At 40.3% G+C, this 22,477-nt stretch overlaps 1 protein-coding gene across 1 annotated transcript in view; it reads right to left on the reverse strand.

Annotated features, from left to right (window-relative positions):
* Positions 1–939: 939 nt before the first annotated feature.
* The window catches only part of ANKRD44 (ankyrin repeat domain 44), a 350,654-nt gene continuing 329,116 nt past the window's right edge, over positions 940–22,477 (reverse strand). Inside the window, exons 27-28 of the mRNA XM_089692691.1 lie at positions 18,761–18,840; positions 940–1,227 (exon numbers count right to left, since the gene is read on the reverse strand). Coding sequence (XP_089548817.1) covers positions 1,217–1,227; positions 18,761–18,840 — 91 coding nt within the window. The 3' untranslated portion in view covers positions 940–1,216. The remainder of the gene's footprint in view (positions 1,228–18,760; positions 18,841–22,477) is intronic.

The raw sequence follows: 22,477 nt of genomic DNA on the forward strand, positions 1-22,477 counted from the left end.
GGTGAGAACATCGCTGGACACTGGGACAGGTAAGTGTGTGTTTATTAAAAGTCAGCAGCTACAGTTTTTGTAGCTGCTGACTTTTAATAAACACAAAAACAGCTGGAACTCCGCTATAATGTGCCACTGGGAACTATGTAACTGTGCTGATTAATTACAGAAGACTGACATTGTATCCACTAGTTGGGAAAGGATCAAAGCTGCTAGTAAATAAAAAAGCATCTGAAGAGTGTGTGCAGCAGAGTTTTGTTGCAAATAATATATTACTACAATAAAAACAAAAAGACAGTTAATTGAGAGCTGATACCTGTGCTAAAAGTTGGTGTATGTAAACTGATAAAGCAATAAATTATGATAAATAAACAATGTACATCTAAAGAGAGTGAACATAAGGAGGAAAAGACAATGTTGATACACTTGGGGGTCAGTTCACAATAAATGTGCTCAGGAACGTGGTCTGCAATCCCCTGCAAGTAATGGTGGGGACCCAAAAAGAAGAGGATGGAGGCTGCCTTGTACAAAACCACTGCACAGAGCAGGTAAGTACAGAGATGTTTGTTATTATAGGGAGAAGAAAACAAAGCTTTAGTGTCACTTTAAGGCCTTTTCTTGAGATTGGATTATGCTCACAAACTGGCAAATGAGGATGTATTAATACTAGATTAAATTTGCCCATGAAATGGTTAGTAATTTCTCTTGGTAAAATAGGGAAGATAAGGTGTTACCCTTTAGTGTACTACATGAGAGGGACTAAAGCACGTAGTACCTGTCTTTGGTCCAGTTAAAATGTTCTCTGGGGCTGCAATTAGTTTTTTGACAGATAAAAGTAAATTTCTGCCAATTCACAATTATTGACATAACAATTTTTTCCTTTTCAGAAATTGTGGAATAAGCATCTAAAATTTTAGAATTTACTGTAACAAGAAAAATAACAAAGCCTTTGATATTTAAACTGATTTAATTTAATGTAAAATAACCACACTCCATTCTGACAAATAATCCTAAATTAATTTTCCAACATAAGAACACACATTATTAGTACTGGTACTACTGAGCAGAGAAGCAGAACATCTTTTCCACATTCTTGAATGCTTATCCATGGCATGCCAATGATTCCTACAGTATGGATCATGTTCTCATATTTTCATAGTTCATATAATATAACATTTCATTCTTCTCTATGCAAAGTCTTCATAGATGAATACTTTCTGGCAACTCAGCTAATGGCTTTAGGGTAAAAATACAAAATATATTAACTTCTGTAAAGAAAATTAAAGTAGTTGCAAACATATGCTTAAAGTGGAACTGCACTGCATCTGAGCACCACAAACCAAAAAGGCTATTTCATTCATTGTTAATATTCAGAGCAAACTCACCCATCCAGCCATGTCTCCATGCTTTATTTTGCTGAGAAATCACTTTGAAAAACACTCCCTAGCATTCCTTGCAGTTGCCATCTTGAGTAAGGGCAGATGATTCATGTAACATCTACTTCCTGGAATTCATCTGCCCCTAGCTCAGTTATTGGCTGTGCTGAGAACCCTCCCCCCTCTCCTGAAGACTGCTGGGATTTGCCTAGGCATGGGAACCAGGAAGTAACTGAAGGAATTTATAAAAACATTTAAAATAATTAAATGATATATTTTCCTATACATTTACTGATGCTAGCAGCATAAGGATTAAAAATAAAAAAGGAATATCAGGCGCATGGAATACGCAGTCTGCATAGTCTACAAATTGAGTATGGGGTGAGGAGCTGGCGGGGAAACAAATGGTCCAGAAACACCCAGAAAGCTGTAGTAGAGTGAAGCAAGTGACTCTGGAGTAGGCAAAAAGAGAAAAACAGCGCCTCTGAGTGTAGACTGTTAAAAGTATTTAATGGTGAACATAATAAAACCACTCACATGTAGATGGTAAAGATAGACTCATAAGGGGTTAACAATGCACAACACTCAGAGGCACTCTTTTTCTCTTTAAGGATTAAAAATAGTCCATGTTGATTGAGAGAGTGAAGTTCTGCTTTAATTATCTTTAATTATCTTGGAATATATATTGGACTGGCCATCTTAAAATGAAATTGAAAAGGCCTGTACTAACCACATCTTTCGTTTTCTATTTTCTTTCCTAGACAACTATGCTATGAACAAACGAGTATAGCATACATACAAGACAAAAGAACATATGCGCCATATTTATGCCAATATAATCATATACACAGAGAGAAGTAAAAAAGAAAATTTAACAGCAACAAAAAATAACATGTAATAGTGCATTGATTTTAGTTTACTTTGACCAGCTCACCATAACCTGACTAGTTCTATGACAAATGGTTTAGTAAAATAAAGTTTATCACTCTTAAAAACTCTTCTTCCAAGTAAAATAATTACTTCCTTATATCTGACCTGACCTGCTTCTTCAGCAGGACAAACCCAAATTTGGTAGATGCTGGCTTTTTTTGTATATACTGTAGTTAAAGAATGCATAAAATGCATAAGCTGGGGATGTAGTATACAGTATTAAACTATAATAATGCTACATTAAGAAAACCTAAACTGTCACTCTCCCTGTGCTCTACAACTGGGGCCTTTGTTCCTGACAGGGTTGCTTTAAAACAAAAATTCTGGTTTATAGTTTTTACAGATTTTTCTGTGTTTATCTCTAATTTTAGAGCAACATGTACTGTATACAGCATGTAGGATGTAGAATTTAAAAGCAATGTAGATTGGAGAAGATTGTTCTCATAACTCTTACTTTCAACTCATGACAGAACAAGCTTACAGCTTACATTTGGGTACTTTCTTCTCTGCCGTGCCCACTTCTTATGAATAAGACACCTTGGCTTACCTCTCGTCATTTCAGAGCTTGGCAAGGCATGAAATGAGTGCAGGCAAAGGAGAAAGGAAGGACTGACTGGAGGAGAATGCTTAAAAATTAAACAAGATGCTTACAGAGCATAAGATCACATCTGACTGTTGATTAAAGTTACTCTAAAACTGCCGATGGACATGGGATTACAGATCTTTTGCGTATTTTCACATCTCTGTAACAAGAGGGTTTTAAATTGAGAGTTACAAACAGGATAATAGGTTAAATGACCTCACAGTGCCTGATTAGATCAAGAGCAATGGCATTGGAAATTGAAATTGATTGCTGGATTCTGTACATACAAGGTATTCCATTTTTAAATGACTTGCACATTGCATTCATGGAGCATATGAAACGGCTGCTATAATTTGGTGTTCTTTCTGCTTTAAAGGATTGATCAATATGCCCAATAAAGTTAACATCAAGAAAGACACCAAGTGCAGGATCATGTTTTTATCCTGTGAGTAACAATACATGCCTTGTCCATGTAAATTGTGTATATTGATAAGTCTGTAAAATAAGAATAGGGCAGCAAATTACAACTGTTTCATGTACGCTTTGTATGCAAAAAAGTCATTTTCACAATTGGAGTGAATATCAAGGCTTTATATTGCAGTGATGACCATTCAAGCTTCAATGTGTGCGCTCTAGATTCAGTTCATATAAAGAGGTATACCAATAAGAAAAAAAACTTACAATTGCATACGAAGAGCACAAAAATATCTACTGAAACTTGCTTTGCCTGCTGAAGTGAAAGTAAAGGCACCCAGGGTGCGATTGTGTTATATCTTCTGGTTAACAATTTACATTGTTTCTATTTGAAAGATTTGAGCACATCACTCTGTCCAGTATCAATGTTTCCAGACACCGCTGCATTGCCCTGCTAACCCAGTCCAGACATTTATTTTTCACATGTTCCTGGCTGCTAATATTTACATAGTAAAAAGGTGCAAATAACCTGTAGTGAATATCACTGTGTTTAAAAATACTATTTCATGTATCATGTTCCATGAGAAACTGGCCAGTATTTTACAGGATAAACAGACAAGATAATCTGGAATACTTGATTACATTATATGCAGTCTCCTGTTTAAGCCTAAAGCCTAACTCCAAGTTTGATTGAACTTTAAATAGTTTGTTTGGACCAAGCTGGTCCAAGCAAACTATTTCCCTCATTAACAGGTGCGTATTACTGTCAGAGCTGTATAAAGTGTATGTAGTATCAGTGTACAGTGTTGTGTTCCGGTAGTGGCGTGGAGATTTCCTGTCTCCTTCCAGACACAAAATCAAGTAGGGTTGAGTGCTGCCCACCTATTCAGAAGAAGTGTTATATTTTCTGAATACAAGGCTTCCTCTGATTAGATGAGGTGGAATGCATGGCATAATCTGCTTGCCTCCCCCACCTCAACCAATCAAAGGAAGCCTTGTATTAATTTAGAAAATACAATGCTTCCCCTGAATGGCTAAGCAGCGCTCAGCCCAACTCCATTTTGCTTTGAGAGCAGGACGGGAAGTCTGCATCCTGCAGCCGGAACACACTGCTGTATACTATATGTAGCTGATGCTACATAGACTTTATGCATTGCTCAGAGCAAGATTGGAAATGGTTCATTTGGACCAACTTGGTCCAAACAACAAACTGTTTAAAGTTTAATCAAACCTGAAGTTAGGCTTTAACTTGGGAGGATGGGTGGCAGTGGTGGATTTCTGGCTGGGGGAGGTCCATTCTCCTCTTATCTCTCTTTCTTCTCCTTTGCTCCATTCTTCCTTCACTGTTGGCCCTAGAGCTCCCACTATGTACAGGTGAAACTTGAAAAATTAGAATAACATGCACAAGTTCATTTATTTCAGTAATGCAACTTAAAAGGTGAAACTAATATATGAGATAGACTCATTACATGCAAAGCAAGATAGTTCAAGCTGTGATTTGTCATAATTGTGATCATTATAGCTTACAGCTCATGAAAACCCCAAATCCACAATCTCAGAAAATTAGAATATTACATGCAATCAATAAAACAAGGATTGTACATAGAACAATATCGGACCTCTGAAAAGTATAAGCATGCATATGTACTCAGTACTTGGTTTGGGCCCCTTTTGCAGCAATTACTGCCTCAATGCGGCATAGCATGGAAGCTATCAGCCTGTGGCACTGCTGAGGTATTATGGAAGACCAGGATGCTTCAATAGTGGCCTTTAGCTCTTCTGCATTGTTCAGTCTCATGTCTCTCATCTTTCTCTTGGCAATGCCCCATAGATTCTCTATGGGGTTCAGGTCAGGCGAGTTTGCTGGCCAATCAAGCACAGTAATTCCTTGGTCATTGAACCAGGTTTTGGTGCTTTTGGCAGTGTGGGGAGGTGCCAAGTCCTGCTGTAAAATGAAGTCAGCATCCCCATAAAGCTTGTCTGCGGAAGGAAGCATGAAGTACTCCAAAATCTCCTGGTAGACGGCTGCGTTGATGCTGGACTTAATGAAGCACAGTGGACCAACACCAGCAGATGACATGGCTCCCCAAATCAACACAGACTGTGGAAACTTCAAACTGGACATCAAGCATCTTGCAGTGTGTGCCTCTCCATTCTTCCTCCATACTCTGGGTCCTTGGTTTCCAAATGAGATGCAAAAGTTGCTCTCATCAGAAAAGAGGACTTTGGACCACTGAGCAACAGACCAGGTCTGTTTTTCTTTAGCCCGGGTAAGAAGCTTCTGACGTTGTTTGTTGTTCAGGAGCGACTTGACAAGAGGAATATGACATTTGAAGCCCATGTCCATGTGTGTCCATGTGTGTGGTGGCTCTTGATGCACTGACTCCAGCCTCAGTTCACTCCTTGTGAAAGTCCCCAACACTTTTTAATGGCCTTTTCCTGACAATCCTCTCCAGGCTGCGGTCATCCCTGCTGCTTGTGCACCCTTTTCTTCCACACTTTTCCCTTCCACATAACTTTCTATTAATGTGCTTTGATACAGCACTTTGGGAACATCCAACTTCTTTTGCAATTACCTATTGAGCTTTCCCTCCTTATGGAGGGTGTCAAAGATGGTTTTCTGCACAACTTTCAGGTCAGCAGTCTTTCCCATGATTGTGATTCCTACTGAACCAGACTGAGAGACCATTTAAAGGCTCAGGAACCCTTTGCAGGTGTTATGGCTTAATTAGCTGATTAGAATGGGACACTTTGAGCCTAGAATATTGCACCTTTTCACAATATTCTAATTTTCTGAGATTGTGGATTTGGGGTTTTCATGAGCTGTAAGCCATAATCATCACAATTATGACAAATCATGGCTTGAACTATCTTGCTTTGCATGTAATGAGTCTATCTCATATATTAGTTTCACCTTTTAAGTTGCATTACTGAAATAAATGAACTTGTGCATGTTATTCTAATTTTTCAAGTAAGTTTTACCTGTATATGAGTCCCTCTGGGTAATAACAGTTCCTACTGATACAGCAAAGATATACAGTTTATCCTAAAGAGGGCCTTGAATTGACAATGATACAATTTGATTGACAGGCCCCTTTAACCCCATCACAGACTCTTTGCTGCATAACAACACAGTTTGTCAGGGATCACCTTCTATATTACTGAGAAATATGTGTTTGTAAGGTACTTCTCCTGTAAACATTAAAAATTATTGAAATTGAGACACTTGAGCACTGTGGAGATGATGTGAGGCTTAAACCTAAGATCATGTGAGTATACCACTCCATCCTATACCAAATGTGAAGTGACTACAATATCCCCTTAGCCGTTGTGATAGTACTTCCACCCAGGAAGCTCAAAATCAAGCTGAATTCATTAGCAGCCGACAGAAAAGTTCAAATTCCAAACATTCAAGACATCCAACAGAAAGTCCCAAAAGTCTCAAAAATTTCCCATATAAACTGGTAATACAGTTGCAAGAAAAAGTATGTGAACCCCTTGGGATTACGTGGAGTTTTGCATGAATTGGGCATAAAATGTGCTCTGAACGTCATCTAAGTCACAACAATAGAAGAACACAGTCTGCTGAACATAATACTACACAAACATTAGATGTTGCCATGGTTTAATTGCACATAACATGTAAACATTCACAGTGCAGGGAGGAAAAAGTATGTGAGTCCCTAGCTTAATGACTTCCCCCAGAGCTAATTGGAGCCAGGAGTGAGCCAACCTTGACTCCAATCAGTGTGGTGATATTGGATGTGTTGCTGACAGCTGTCCTGCCCTTAAAAAACACACACCTGTTTTGGGTTTACTGGTTTCAAGAAGCACTGTCTGATGTGAACCATGCCTCGCAGAAAGAGCTCTCAGAAGACCTACGAAAAAGAATTGTTGACTTGCATGAAGCTGGAAAGGGTTACAAAAGTATCTCCTTGAGCCTTGATGTTCATGTGTCCACGGTAAGACAGACTGTCTACAAATGGAGAAAGTTTAGCACTGTTGCTACTCTCCCTAGGCGTGGTCGTCCTGTAAAAATGACTGCAAGAGCACAGCGCAGAATGCTGCATGAGGTAAAGAAGAATCCCAGAGTGTCAGCTAAAGACCTACAGAAATCTCTGGCACATGCTAACATTTTTGTTAACACATCTACAATAAGGAAAACATGAAACAAGAATGGAGTACATGGGAGGACATCACGGAGGAAGCCATTGCTGTCCAAAAAGAATATTGCAGCACGTTTGAAGTTTGCAAAAGAGCACCTGGATGTTCCACAGCACTACTGGCAAAATATACTGTGGACAGATGAAACCAAGATTGAGTTGTTTGGGAAGAACACACAACACTATGTGTGGAGAAAAAGAGGCACAGCACACCAACATCAAACCTCATCCCCACTGTGAAACATGGCGGAGGGAGCATCATGGTTTGGGGCTGCTTTGCTGCCTCAGGGCCTGGACAGATTGTTGTCATTGATGGGAAAATGAATTCCAGAGTTTATCAAGACATTTTTCAGGAAAACGTACGACCATCTGTCCACCAACTGAAGCTCCGCAGAGGATGGGTGATGCAACAGGACAATGACCCAAAGCATACAAGTAATTCAACAAAACAATGGCTGCAACAGCACAGAATACGCCTTCTGGAGTTGCCCAGTCAGAGTCCTGACCTCAACCCGATTGAAATGCTGTGGCATGACCTTAAGAGAGCGATTCACACCAGACATCCCAAGAATATTGCTACACTGAAACAGTTTTGTGAAGAGGAGTGGTCCAAAATGACTCCAGATCGTTGTGCAGGTCTGATCTGCAACTACAGGAAACGTTTGGTTGAGGTTATTGCTGCCAAAGGAGGGTCAACCAGTTATTAAGTCCAAAGGTTCACATACTTTTTCCTCCCTGCACTGTGAATGTTTACATGTTATGTGCAATTAAACCATGGCAACATCTAATGTTTGTGTAGTATTATGTTCAGCAGACTGTGTTCTTCTATTGTTGTGACTTAGATGACGTTCAGAGCACATTTTATGCCCAATTCATGCAAAACTCCACATAATCCCAAGGGGTTCACATACTTTTTCTTGCAACTGTATCTTCATACTTTCCACCAATTCCCAATTTTTCTCCAAGCCGATTCCTCTTCTTCCTATCTTAGCACCTCAAACAAATTAAACTACACATAGTGCATTATCCTCAAAACATAACACAAATCAATGGTGATGTGCTCACATCAAAGTGTTCAAACACGTGTGCCCAGTGACCATATGTTCATCCAGTGACTGCAATTCCTACCCTTACCCTGAGTAGGTGGATGACTCACTTAATATAATAAGTAACTTCAGGATCCTTCATCGAAACTCTTTTCCAAATGTGTAGGACCCTCAAAAAGATATGTCATATATAGTGTGATACCATTAACTCATAAGCCTCATATACTGTGAATTAGTGTCACACGCCACACTAGTGGTCATACAGTGAAACAGTCGAGTGGACCAACACCTGTCAGCCCATGCACCTTACCAGATTGACAGGTAATGAAGGCTTTGCTCAGACAGACTCTTTACTCCAGGACTGTGATTATCAATGCTCCAATACCAACGATGGCATATACCCAGAAGGAAAGCAAACAATCATTGTGTAACAACATCTTATATAAAAGCTTCTTACTTTATTAAAAGCGCTTACATATTTGCAAAGTATTTGCAGCAATTAGATCTCTCCTCCAAGCTTGCTCACTTTCTATTATATGTGGTCAGTCCAGACCTCAACCAAAATGGCCACTGCAATACTTCCAGTACTGTCTGACATCACTTTCTGACACATTTTGTCATCACAACTTTTTCAAAGGTCCTTTGAAAAAGATGTGATGACGAAACGCATCAGCCAGTGACGTCAGATGGTACCAGAAGTATTGCAGTGGCCATTTAGGATGAGGTCCGGACTGACCACATATAATAGAAAGTGAGCAAGCTTGGAGGAGAGATCTAATTGCTACAAATACTTTGCAAATATGTAAGCACTTTTAATAAAGTAAGAAGCTTTTATATAAGATATTGTTACACGATGATTGTTTGCTTTCCTTCTGGGTATATTCCATCGTTGGTATTAGAGCATTGATATTCACAGTCCTGGAGTAAAGAGTCTGTCTGAGCAAAGCCTTCATTACCTGTCAATCTGGTAAGGTGCATGGGCTGACAGGTGTTGGACCACTCGGCTGTTTCACTGTATGATCACTAGAGTTGCGTGTGACACTGATTCACAGTATATGAGGCTTATGAGTTAATGGTATCACACTATATATGACATATCTTTTTGAGGGTCCTATACATTTGGAAAAGAGTTTGGATGAAGGATCCTGACGTCACTTATTATATTAAGAGAATCATCCACCTACTCAGGGTAAGGGTAGGAACTGCAGCCACTGGATGAACACATGGTCACTGGGGACACGTATTTGAACACTTGTATGTGAGCACATCACCATTAATTTGTGTTATGTTTTGAGGATAATAGATCTCTCCTCCAAGCCTGCTCACTTGCTAGTATATGTGGCCAGTCTGGACCTCATCCAAAATGGCCACCGCAATACTTCCGGCAATATCTGACGTCACCCACTGACGTGTTTCCTCATCACATTTTTTCAAAGGACCATTGAAAAAGTTGTGATGACAAAAAGCGTCATGTGTAGTTTAATTTTTTTGAGGTACTAAGACAGGAAGAGGAGGAATTGGCTTGGAGAAAAATTGGGAATTGGTGGAAAGTATGAAGTTATCACCAGTTTATATGGGAAATTCTTGAGACTTTTTGGGACTTTCTGTTGGACGTTTTGAATATTTGGAATTTGAACTTTTCTGTTGGCCACTAATGAATGCAGCTTAAATCTAAGATCCACATGTGAGTCCAGTGAATTGATCCATGTTTATCCCTCAAAAGGGTGTGCACTGCTTCACTGTTTTTCTGCTTCATAGACTGGCAAATGAGCATTTTTTTTCCAAACAGACTACCAGAGCAGTTCATTGGCATTGAGCTTGCTTGCTTTTCAGTTCCACAGCACAAGAACACTCAAAATCCTGCATTTACATTAGTTAATAAAAAAAATGTACAAGACAGTAACTAGGTTCAATACACCATATAAACAAATTCAGATTCCCACCCCAGCACTGTCATTCTTTATACAGTGAATATACCAAAGATAATCTGGGCAAAAAATACTGATACAAATAAAATATCAAACATTAAAATACTGTATCTACAGCAAATATTATATAGACTTGAAGCAGGAATTAAACCCAAAAGCAAACATTTATTGTAATGCAGCTTGCCAATTCTTAGATGTGGTGAATGCATTAAGTTTCTTTTTTTAGTCTTTCTTTCCTTTATTTTCATCTGGTAATCCAGAAAGAAAGTCTGCTGGTGTTCCAAATAACAAGTTCTCCCCCAGATGTATCAATTTACAGGGAGACAAACAATTTACCTCCAACAGGGGTTATGGGATCAGCTTTTATTTATGTAAAACCTTTATTCCAAAAGGAAAAAACTGTTGCTGTAACTGATTATAAAATGTGAGATGGAGTTTGGCTTCAATTTGTTATTGCATTTAAATCTGATAGTGCATCTAACACTCCCCTCCCCCCAGACTGACAATGCTGCTGTCTGCTGTGCTCCTTCATCCAAAGTGGGGGCACAAAAAGGAGGTATGTTACTGGCCAGATCACCAGGTGAAAACAGAGTGGAAAAAAAAGCCTGAAAAAATCAAAACAATGTAGCTACCACATCTAAAGGTTGCTAAGCTGCAATATACAGGCAGTCCCCGGGTTACGAACAAGATTTTGCAGGTTTGTTCTTAAGTTGAATTTGTACATAAGTTGGAATAGGTAAATTTTTTAAGTGTAACTCCAGCCAAATAAATAATTTTAAGCTTTTAGATAGCATAGGGAATGGTTAACACCCCTGTAATGTTTGTTTTGCTGTCTGTGCTCCTGTTAGGAAGATTTCACCTCACTTTCTGTCACTGTGACAATTGGATTTAGAAAATGTAGGATTGTCGTAGAAACAAGGATTGGTGATAAACCTTCAGTGGAGACACCTTTTTCCCATGATAATACTACAGGAGTAAATTTCCCTTCCTAGATGTAGATTTCTTCTCACTTCCCTCAGTTCATAAGTACGACTCGTTTGTAACTCAAATGTTCGTAACTCAGGGACTGCCTGTATTACATTTTTGATTTTAGTTTTAGTACCACTTTAATAACGTGCTATTTGTTGTTAGGCAACCTTTTAAAGTGGTTGTAAACCCTTACATATACCTAGTGAAGTGACTGGCCTCAGAGGTGAAACAAACACTCCTCCATAAGTTGAACGTGTTTACTTGTTGCCATTTGTCCTGTACAGCCTTGTAAAACTCAGTGATGAAAAGGATTTTTCACAGACTCACAAAGCAGGGAGTGGACAGCACAGTACAAGAACTCTGAGTCTAATAGAGGGAAGTGACAAACCCCCCTTTGCACAGCACACAGGAGCAGAGCGGATCTGGCAAATACAGTTCATTATGGCAAACACAGCTCCCCAGCTTCCTCATAAAGACTGAGAACTAAGTAGGGGTTGTCAGTGCTACAGCTATCAGAAAAGAGCATTTAAAATGGTAAGCAGCAATTATTTTTCAGGTTATGGGAACATGGAACAATATAATGGAACAATATAATGTACTGTAGATGTTATCCCAATTTGGCTGCAAAAGTGGAAATACACTTTAGGAAATTTGCTACTAGAGCCATTTTTCTCTGTTTGCATACATGTTAAATGTACATTTTAGCCCGATGATTAGTTAAACCCCTTAAACAATAAATATTTTATGAAAGCAAAGACCCTGGAGATTATAATGGTGGTAGCGGCTATTTTTCATGTTTTGTTCATCAACTGCAAATATTCAGTAAATCCAGAAAATTTCATTTTAGTGCATAAAAATAATACATGTTTTTTATAAAATACAAAAGATGAGGTTGTGATGACTAAATCAATACCCAACATATCAAGCCTTAAAACTGCTTGCATCCTCTGAAACAGCGGCAAAACATGGTACCCAGAATTATTTAGAGGCATTGCTTTGAAAGCCTTTACAAGTTATCAGTTTAGAGATAAAGAGGAACATCACCCAAAAGGTGACGTTCCACTATTTCTCCTCCCCCTCTCCTCTGACATATTTGGCACCTGATGTTTTTGGGTGGGGAGCAGGTACCTGGTTTTGACAGGTACTATACCTACTCCCACTTCCACTTGGATCACATAGGAGATCTGGGCAGAAGTTTTCTCCCCCCTCCACACCATCTTCTGGGACATGCCACAGGTCGCAGAAGACTGTGGGACCATTCATAAGGCACAGCACTGCTTAGGGGCAGCAGGCTGTGAAGCCGCAAGCAGTTAGGATGCCAGGGTGAGGACACTGCTGGATCCTGGGACAGGTGAGTGGCTGTTTAATAAAAGTCAGCAGCTACAGTTTTTGTAGCTGCTGACTGTTAATTTTTACAAACGTCACTGGAGAACTGCTTTAACTGAGAATGATGGCCCTAGAATTGTTGCCATCACTCCAACATTCAGGGTGATATATTTTCATATGCAGGCGCACTTGTTGCTTGTGTTTATGTTCTTATGAGTATGTACATGGGGGCAAAGAAAAATATTTTTGTGTTTATTTATTTTTACAATTAACTTATGGCTATTACATAGAGGGCTAGTAGCATCTTATGTGATAGAATACTGTAATGACAGGTTCTCTTTACTGGGATATCAGGGGTCTATTAAACCCTTGATGCCTACCTGCTATTCAGTGAAATAAATGGAGAACAGATTGTGCTCTATTAGCTTCCACCCCAGCCACATCAGCCGGGAAAGTGAGAGCCGAACACGCAAGTGACATGAGGTACATCATTTCCATTATCATTCACCAGAGGAAAGATCAACAAAACCACCCACCATGCCAGTCTCAGATCTGCAGGTGGGATTACAGAGCCTGGGAAACGTGGTGGGGCCAGTAAAGTAAGGGGGCTGTAGTATCTTTGGTAGAATGTGGAATCGCTTCCACATGAAAGTGTGTCATCCGCTGAGCACATGGAACCATGTTTAAAATCCCTGTCTACCAGCTGTTGTTTATAAACAGTGCTAGTAGAGTAAGTGGTTAAGCCTGCACCTCATGTGACAGTGCTGGGGCCTGATGTGGGTGTTTTTTTGGAAGTGCATAGCAACACTATACAGAGGAATCTATACAACTAAAGTTATTATTCAGTTACACATTTCCCATATTATGCAAAGGTAGCTTGGTTTAGCGGAGTTAAAAAGACTAGGGATTTGTTTAACCTTTGGTTCACTGCAGCTCAATTGTGCTGCCTGTCTGAAGGTCTTCTGTTGAACATTTATTTGACCTTATGTGTCATGTAAAATCTGCTGTTAGAGAGAAATATGGTAAAAGTGAATTCTCATAAGGATGCAGGTTACTGCCATCGTCCTTTTTATCATTAACAGGGTTCAAAGCCTTCATTGTGCAGAAAGGAGGAAAAGACATCGAGGGAGCCAGTGACAGTGCCAGGCATTCTTTGTTAGAAGCAGAAGCCAGCACTGGTGTGTGACCTGGACACAAACGCAGACAAAGCAACAATTAGCACAGACATTAGTAAGCTACATCTGTGTAACATTTACAAGCAAGCCATCACTAATTTATAAATGACATTCTATGAGGCATAAACAGATAACTAAGCATTGTATTCAGTTAAAAGTAAACCTAAAATTCTATCTGCAGTGTAATACCAGCTCTGCTTTGCATTTAAAGATATATGCAGGGGTTAATCCTACCCAAATGTAAAACCCCTAGTAATGGGTGATAACATTGTTAACTGTCTAAATAGAAAATTCTACACAAACATTTTGTTTCTTTATGGAAGACAACTTGTTTTCAGGTTTACAAGCCTTTTGGGAAAGGTGTTTACCATCTAAATAAGGAGGCAATGATAAACCTATTTATCAGCAGGCTTGATAAAATATCAGCATGTGCCAACAGAGGGTATATACCATATCTGAAACTATGGAAAAAAATGGAAGTTAGCAGAATGTCACCTTATTCAATAAGCTAAGGGGAAATTCCCTTGCAAACTGAAATTCTTTTGCAAAGTGAACATCCTATTTGCCTTTAATTCAACTCCAGTAAACATGAGTAAACATGGCATTACAATACTTCTCTTTGATCCTCGTCCATAAGGTGGATAATAGGTAAATCTGAATTTATTGCCATATTCATTAGGCTATTTCCAAACAATCTTGGTTTTGTGGCACTGGACATTATCATGCTGAATACTTCATATTAATAAAAATAAATTGCTTTTATAATGTGGCTGACCCAATGTTCAGATGCTGTATGCTGTGGTCCTAAAACAATGCTCTGCTTTTATAAGGGCTTTTTTCATGTACCTCATTCCAATGCCAGCACTTAAAACCCTTTTAACCATTTTTTGTCCCCTCACTTTCATTCAAACTGTAATTGGCAAGAAAACATCAGGTGGCCCTAAAGACACCCATAAACTTATAGTTAAAATCAACTCCTATTTTAAAAACATTGCTGGAAAGAAGGGTTTTTATTGGAGAAGAGGCTCTGTGGGGTTGATTACCTAAAGGCAAATAGACTTTTTACTTTGAAGTGCAGCTGCACTTAGTGAATTTGGTGAAGCTTAAGTTTGTAAGGAATACCCAATCAGATGTAAGGAAAATTAGAAAAAAGTTTTTGCTTGCACATGATTGGATGATGGAAATCAGCAGAGCCTCACCACATTCACTAAGCTCTGGAGAAAGTGAGTGCAACTGCATCCTACCTGCCAGAAATGTTTTTTCAGGATGTACACTGAGCCACACACATGCAGCTCAGTGGACAATCCCACTGTGGGATGAATTAAAGTGTTACTAAACCCACAATAGTAAAATCAGTCTGTATATGCAGTAAAGCATGCTTGTTATACTCAGAGCCGGTGCTTCCACTAGGCAAACTAGGCGGCCACCTAGGGCACACTGCAACTTAGGGGCGCCTGGGAACAACACAGGCCGGCACTCTCTTCTGTGTGTGATGCTTCCACGTCATGAATAATCCTCCAGTTGAGAGGAGGGGTGGCAGAGGGGAGGAAGAAAGGACAGAAGAATATGCCCGGTGTCTGGGGCCAGTGTAGCTTCTGAGCTGCTGCTCACTCCAGTGTGCAATATGTTAGTGAGTGATGACATCGTCACGATTCCACAGCCTGCTCTTCTAATGCCTGTTGATCTGTGTCACTGTTGGTGGTGGTGTGTTGGATCTGTCACTGTGTGGGATTGCTCAGTTCAGGTGTGTGTGTGTGTGTGTATTTTTAGGCTGCCTGCTATCACAGTGGTTTATCTCCCCCAATTGCCAGTGGAATTCCAGCCTGGGATCTGTCAGAGTTTGGATCCATCATCCTCCACTCACTGCAACTGTCACCCTGCCACTGCCAGCCACAGATACAGTCCATCCGTGACACTGATTTTGTCTTTAATATTGGTGCTGGTGGCATCTTATGGCACTTATTTTTACAAACTAAAAGAAATTTAGCAGTTTGATGTTTTGTTGACTTAATATTTTCTACCATTTTTAAAATTTTTTATTTATCTGTTTTAGTTTGGGGGGGGGGCAAGTAGCTTGTCTAGGGCACAAATAGTCTAGCACCGGCCCTGGTTATACTCACTGTGGAACCTAAGGGGTTAATCCTCCACATTGTGTAAAAAGGCTGGTTGATCCTGTCTTTTCTGATCCTGCCCTTCTTCTTCTGTCCCCAATCCATCTTCTGATCAGAACAAAGCCTTGGGGGCAAGCTGTACATGCGCAGTTTGGTGAGTATTGCTTGAGAGTTTTTTTATTTTTCTTGGGAGAGTGCATGTGATCAGCACAGGGTCAATCAGCACTATCCAGACAGAGTCAGGGGTTATGCAGCCTCTCATAGGACAATCAGAGGAGAATGAATACTCCTCCTGCAAGCTTTAGCCAGTGCTCTGCTGCACACTGATAGAAGTCACAAGACTGCTCTAACTGTTGATTTGAAAAGGTATTTAGCAGTTTATATTTGCTAAAATAATTGCATTTCCATTTAATTTGTACTGTGGGAGACCAGATATAGTGAATGCAGGGTCCTGGGTTTAGTAACACTTTAATGCCTGTGTGCATGCATCCTTGGCTGGCCAATCAAGAGGACCAAAGATGCTGAACTCAGAAGAAGACCAGGCAAAGATGTCAAGAGAGGCAACAAAGTGATAAGGAGATTGCAGCTGCTGCAGTGCTAGAGGGAGGGAGCTATGGGAGGTATACCTGTTATAATCTGCAAATATGCTGTGAATACTTGCCCATTATGGCAAAACCCTGGACAGTGGAGTTTACCTACGCTTTAAACCCTGACTCCAGACAAAACTTTTTTTGGATAGAGTTAAAAAAGTAAATACTTCTATCAAGCTTTTGTTGCTGTCTCTGATCATTTAGGGAGATTTTAATTAATTTCTTGTCTCTATTACAGCCTTTTACACCAGGGCAAGTGAGGAGCAGTCATCCCCAGATCAGGAAGACACAGGTAATAATAATAAACTCATGGAGGTTCTAACCTCCCCCTGTTTTATGATAAAAGGGGATTGCTGGGAAATCAACTCAATGTGGGTCAAATAACAGAGTAAAAAAACTGACAGGGGGTCTGTCCCTTCCCCACACTTTCCAAAGCAAAAAAAAAAATATTTGGCTGGAGTTCAGTTGTAAGATATGGTTAAACATAAAGGCATGTTCTGAGTGCCCTCAGACCAAAGGAATTTCAGAGCACAAAACTACAAACTTATCTTGACTGAACTTGTATTATAAACACTATGGAGAAAAGCCTTCATTTAATTTTTTTTGGCTCAATCAGTTATATTATTGAAATCAGAAGGCAATTCAAAAAATCAGTTTCTGACAACTGGAAGCCCTGGCATACATAATTAAGCCAAATATGCAGAGCAAAAAGTCCTGCTGCCAGGATGTTTACCTCTAATTCCTACAGATATGGTACCCATATGGTGAGGGGATTTTCCCTTCACCATATGAAAAGGCATTATTTACTAAATAGGCATATTCTAAAGCAAAGGTCTCCAAACCTTCTAAACAAAGGGCTGGTTTACTGTCCTTCAAATTTTAGGGGGGCCAGACTGTGACCAGTGGGAGAAGAAAATTCCCTGGCATCAGCGGGAGTAAACAATGCCCCATCATTGGTATTAGGGGAGGAATAGTGCCCCATCATTGGTATTAGGGCAAGTAATAGTGCCCCATCGTAGTATTCATAGGAGGAAAAGTGCACCATCATTGGTATTAATGGGAGAAATAGTGCCCCATCATTGGTATCAATGGGAGAAATAGTGCCCCATCATTAGTATCAATGGGAGAAATAGTGCCCCATCGTTAGTATCAACGGGAAAAATAGTTCCCCATCATTGGTATCAACGGGAGGAATAGTGCCCCATCATTGGTATCATTGGGAGAAATAGTGCTCCATCGTTAGTATCAACAGGAGGAATAATGCCCCATCCTTAGTATCAATAGGATAAATAATGCCCCATCGTTAGTATCAATGGGATAAATAATGCCCCATCATTAGTATGAACAGGAGGAATAGTGCCCCATCATTGGTATTTTCGGGAGAAATAGTGCCCCATCATTGTATCAATGGGAGAAATAGTGCCCGATCTTTAGTATCAATGAAAGAAATAGTGCCCCATCATTGGTATCAATGGGGAAATAGTGCCCCATCACTTGTTTCAATAGGAGTAATAGCGCCGTATCGTTAGTATCAATGGGAGGAACAGTGTCCCATCTTTGGTATCAATGGGAGGAATAGTGCCCCATCAATTAGTATCAATGAAAGGAATAGTGCCCCATCATTGGTGTCAAGAGGAGGAAAAGTGCCCATCATTGGTGTCAATGGGAGAAATAGTGCTCTATCGTTAGTATCAATGGGAGGAAAAGTGCTCCATCATTGTTGTCAATAGGAGGAATAGTGCACTGATGTCAGTGGGAGAAATTATGCCACACTGTTGCTTGCAGTGGGAGGAATATTGCCTCGAGGGCTGGATTAAAGCAAGCAAAGGGCCGCATCTGGCCCCTGGGCCACAGTTTGGAGACCACTGTTCTAAAGTTATAAAAATATCTAAAAATAGTTTAAAGTTCAGGAGCTCTCTATAATACAAATGTGTACAAACCACATTGATTGAACCACACGTAAATATGAAGCAATTAATGCAATCTTCAATTACAATGGTAAAGTTAGGGTGTAGCTTGTATTAGATAGGAGAATCTAGCCAATAAGTGCTCAGATCAGAACATAGCTACTAACATGCACACACATGCACATACATGTGTATATATATATGTTTTGCAAAACATGCTCCATAGATTGATCTATGCAGATATTATTTACCATTTTCATCAAGCGCTCCTTTACTTATTAGTTTTTCAACAACAGCCTTTAATCCATTTTGTTTTGCTATATGAAGAGGCCTACAATATAAAAACATGCAAAATATTATTTAGAATTGTTACTTAACAAGGAAACATTAAAAATAAAAAGAACAACCATTATATGGCAAACGTGTTCTATGAAAACTTAACCAACTAATTTCTTCCTTCCTCTGGGGTCCTCAAAATCCTAGATATAAATTTTCTACATTGATGCACCCTATTGCTCAGGGGGGACACACCCTTCCTGACTGCCACAAATATTTTTTAGCTTCCCAATTGGTGACAGCGGTCTGGTGGTTAAACCCAGACACCTCCAATTCTTCCAGACTCCTAGAGTCAGCTGTGGTCCACTCTCTGGAAGCTCTTAAAATTCTTCTTTTTAAAGGTCCTCAGGCACCACATCCCCTTACTCCCTCTATGTTTACCGCCTTGCGAGCCTGGAGAGTGGGTTTGGCCTGTGGGAACTACCCAAAATTTGCTGTGTCACGGAATGCACCTTTTTGGCTTAATCCCACCCTGTCCCACCTATACTTCCTCCCAGAGCCACAAGTATGGACCAAATACAACGTAAAAATATCTCTCAGATTGTCGCTTAACAGACATTAATCCCTTTGTCACAATTGTCCCCCACTTACAATGTTCCAGCTAGCTATATCTTTCGTTATATGCAGCTCTCCCATGCCTTTTTCTCCCAATTTCCTCAATCCACACTTGTGGCTCTCCAATCTGATTTGGAACATGTACTCCACACAGAGTGTGAGCGGAAACCCACCTCTCAATTATATTCTCATCTTATCTTGATTTCCCTACCAACTCTGGAGGGACTTAGGACCGTTGGCTGAGAGATGTACTGGACCTGGACAACGAAGATTGGGATGAAATCTGGGATTTCCCTTTCCATACCCTGATCACTTTACGAGATTGGCTCATACAATTTAAAGTGGTACACAGAGCCTATTGTACACCCTCTAGACGCCATAAAATTAATTCCACCTGTTCTCCGGAATGCTGGAGATGTGGTTCTTCTTTGGGAGAATTTTCTCATATATTTTGTACTTGTCCTGTGATAGTGGGATTTTGGGAGGAGGTACTTACACTGATTAACTGAGTCACATCTGTTCCATTGCAGCCCTCTATCAGTGTTTGCCTACTGTGGTTAGTGGAAAATGTATTCCCAACAGTTGCAGAACGCACCTCAGTTTACCCTAGAACGCAGCAGCCCACTGCTTGCAACCAGGTTGAGGGCTCTTGAGAGGAGTACTAAGGCAGGGTACTGTAAGGTTTTCAGCTACAGTACTGTGCAAAAGTTTTAAGCAGGTGTGAAGAAATGCTGTAAAGCAGGGGTCTTGAATTAAAATTTAAGGAGATCTAGTCAGCGAAATTTCCTTCCAGCAGAGGTCCGAATCTCTTTAGTGATATAACACATCACAGTCCCCCGGTACATTATCATCTTTAGCATACCTTTCACACTGTATTCCTCCCTACATCACAGTCCCCTCTTTAAAGAAGTACCACAGTGTCCTTAGTTCCCCTTCACATCTCTGTCCCCCTTTACATCGCAGTGCCGCTTTAAACATCACAGTGCCCCTTAACACAACATACTGTCCTTTAACATAACAAAGCACCTCTAAGACAACACAGTGCCCCTTAACACAACATAGCACCTCTTAACACAACATAGCACCCCTTACCACAACACAGTGCCCCTAACACAACATAGTGCCCCATCACAACACAGCGCCCCTTAACATAACACAGTGCCCCTTTTAATGCAATCCTTCCCCTGCACAGTCCTTCAATCCTGATCTGCAGCTCCTCACACCACTCCCACTGTGAAGATGACATCAGTGGCTGAGTAAGAGGCCCAGAAGAGGATACTCAGCCATAGAAGTGGCATGGCTGCGGTTCGGACAGGACTGTTCCTCTGTCCAGTTCCAGACCGTGGTCCACCATTTAGTGACCACTGCTGTAAAGTAAGAATGCATTAAAAAATATATTTTGATTGTTTATTTTTATCAATATCCAAACTGCAGAGTGAGCAAACAGAAGAAATATCAGGCATGTCATTATCCAATAATACCAAGCAGGTGTTAATAATCATCAATTTCATATGTAGGCAGCCAAAGGCCGGCCATACATGGGTCTAAAATCGACTGATTTTTTGTCCGAACATCGGACCTAAGAATAATTGGCCGATTTTCGCTCTGTTGGTGTGTCAATGGCACCGGCTGATTTTCGTGGGTTCTCCCCTTTTCGGTGATCGGGCATGTTGGAAAATTCGGGAAAAACGACCGATTTTTGACTCAATGATGGTCAAATCGTACGATCGTTTTTCTGAAAAGAATATACGCATGAGCTGTGACCTGGAAAGAACAGAAGTTTTGCATGTTATATGGGGTGAACTTTATGGCTTTTGTCAGCCAATTTTCAAAATCAATGATGGCACCATCGGATTACTGAGCGAACAACGTTTCCGATTTTCGGACGAAAAATCGTTCAGAATTCAAGCCATGTATGGCCTGCAAAACTCTGCTATTAAGGTGAAGTTTCATGCGACAGTTTCATGTCACAGGATATGCACTACGGCAAGACTGAACACAGCAACAAGACACAAGATAGTTATACTGAATCAACAAGGCCTCTCCCAAGCAAAGATTTCAAAGCAGACTGGGTTTTCAGGATATGCTGTTCAAGCTCTTTTGAAGAAACACAAAGAAATGGGCAACGTTAAGCACCATAGACGCAGTGGTCGGCCAAGGATGAAAGACACATTATGCTTACTTCCCCTCGACATCAGAAATTGTCCAGCAGTGGCATCAGCACAGAACTGGCGGAAACCAGTGAGACCCTGAAGTGGTCTTCATGGAAGCATTATGACAAAACAGCCATACCTCCAATGTGGACAGAAGGCTAAGCAACTCAACTATGCACTAAAACATAGGAACTGGGGTGCAGCAAGCGTTCTGGACAGGTAAGTCAAACTTTTAAATATCTGACTGTAGCAGGAGGCAGATTTTTGCCGAAAGGGCTGGAGAGTGGTACAAAAATGAGTGTCTGCAGGCAACAGTGAGGCATGGTGGAGGTTCCTTGCAAGTATGGTGTTCTCAATTCTGAAAAATACAGGCAGATACTTATCCATCGTGCCATACCATCAGGGAAGCATGTGATTGGCCCAAAATGTATTCTGCAGCAGGACAACAACCCCAAACATACAGCCAATGTCATTGGGAATATCCTCAGCTTAAAGAAGAAATACAAGGAGTCCTGGAAATGATGGCTTGGCTCCCACAAAGCCCTGTTCTCAGCATCATTGAGCCTGTCTGGGATTACATGAAGAGAAAGAAGGATTTGAGGCAGCCTACATCCAGAGTTCTGTGGTTTGTTCTCTAAGATGATTGAAACAACCTATCTGTCATGTTCCTTCAAAACCTGTGTGCAAGTGTACCTAGAACAATTTATGCCTGTTTTGAAGGCAAAGGGTGGTCACACCAAATATACATTTGATTTGGATTTTCCTTCAGTTCATTACCTTTTTTCACTCATTTTGTTAATTGAAAAATATAAAGTATTAACACTTCTGCTTCTGCAAGCTCTCTTAATTTACAGCATTTTTTCCACACCTAAATAGTTTGCACAATACTGTATGCACAATGCTCTGCTCACCCCTTCCGCAAGC

The sequence above is a fragment of the Staurois parvus genome, unplaced genomic scaffold, assembly GCF_062004578.1.
Source record: "Staurois parvus isolate SC_StPar_1 unplaced genomic scaffold, SC_StPar_1.0 ptg000601l, whole genome shotgun sequence".
Lineage (NCBI taxonomy): Eukaryota > Metazoa > Chordata > Amphibia > Anura > Ranidae > Staurois > Staurois parvus.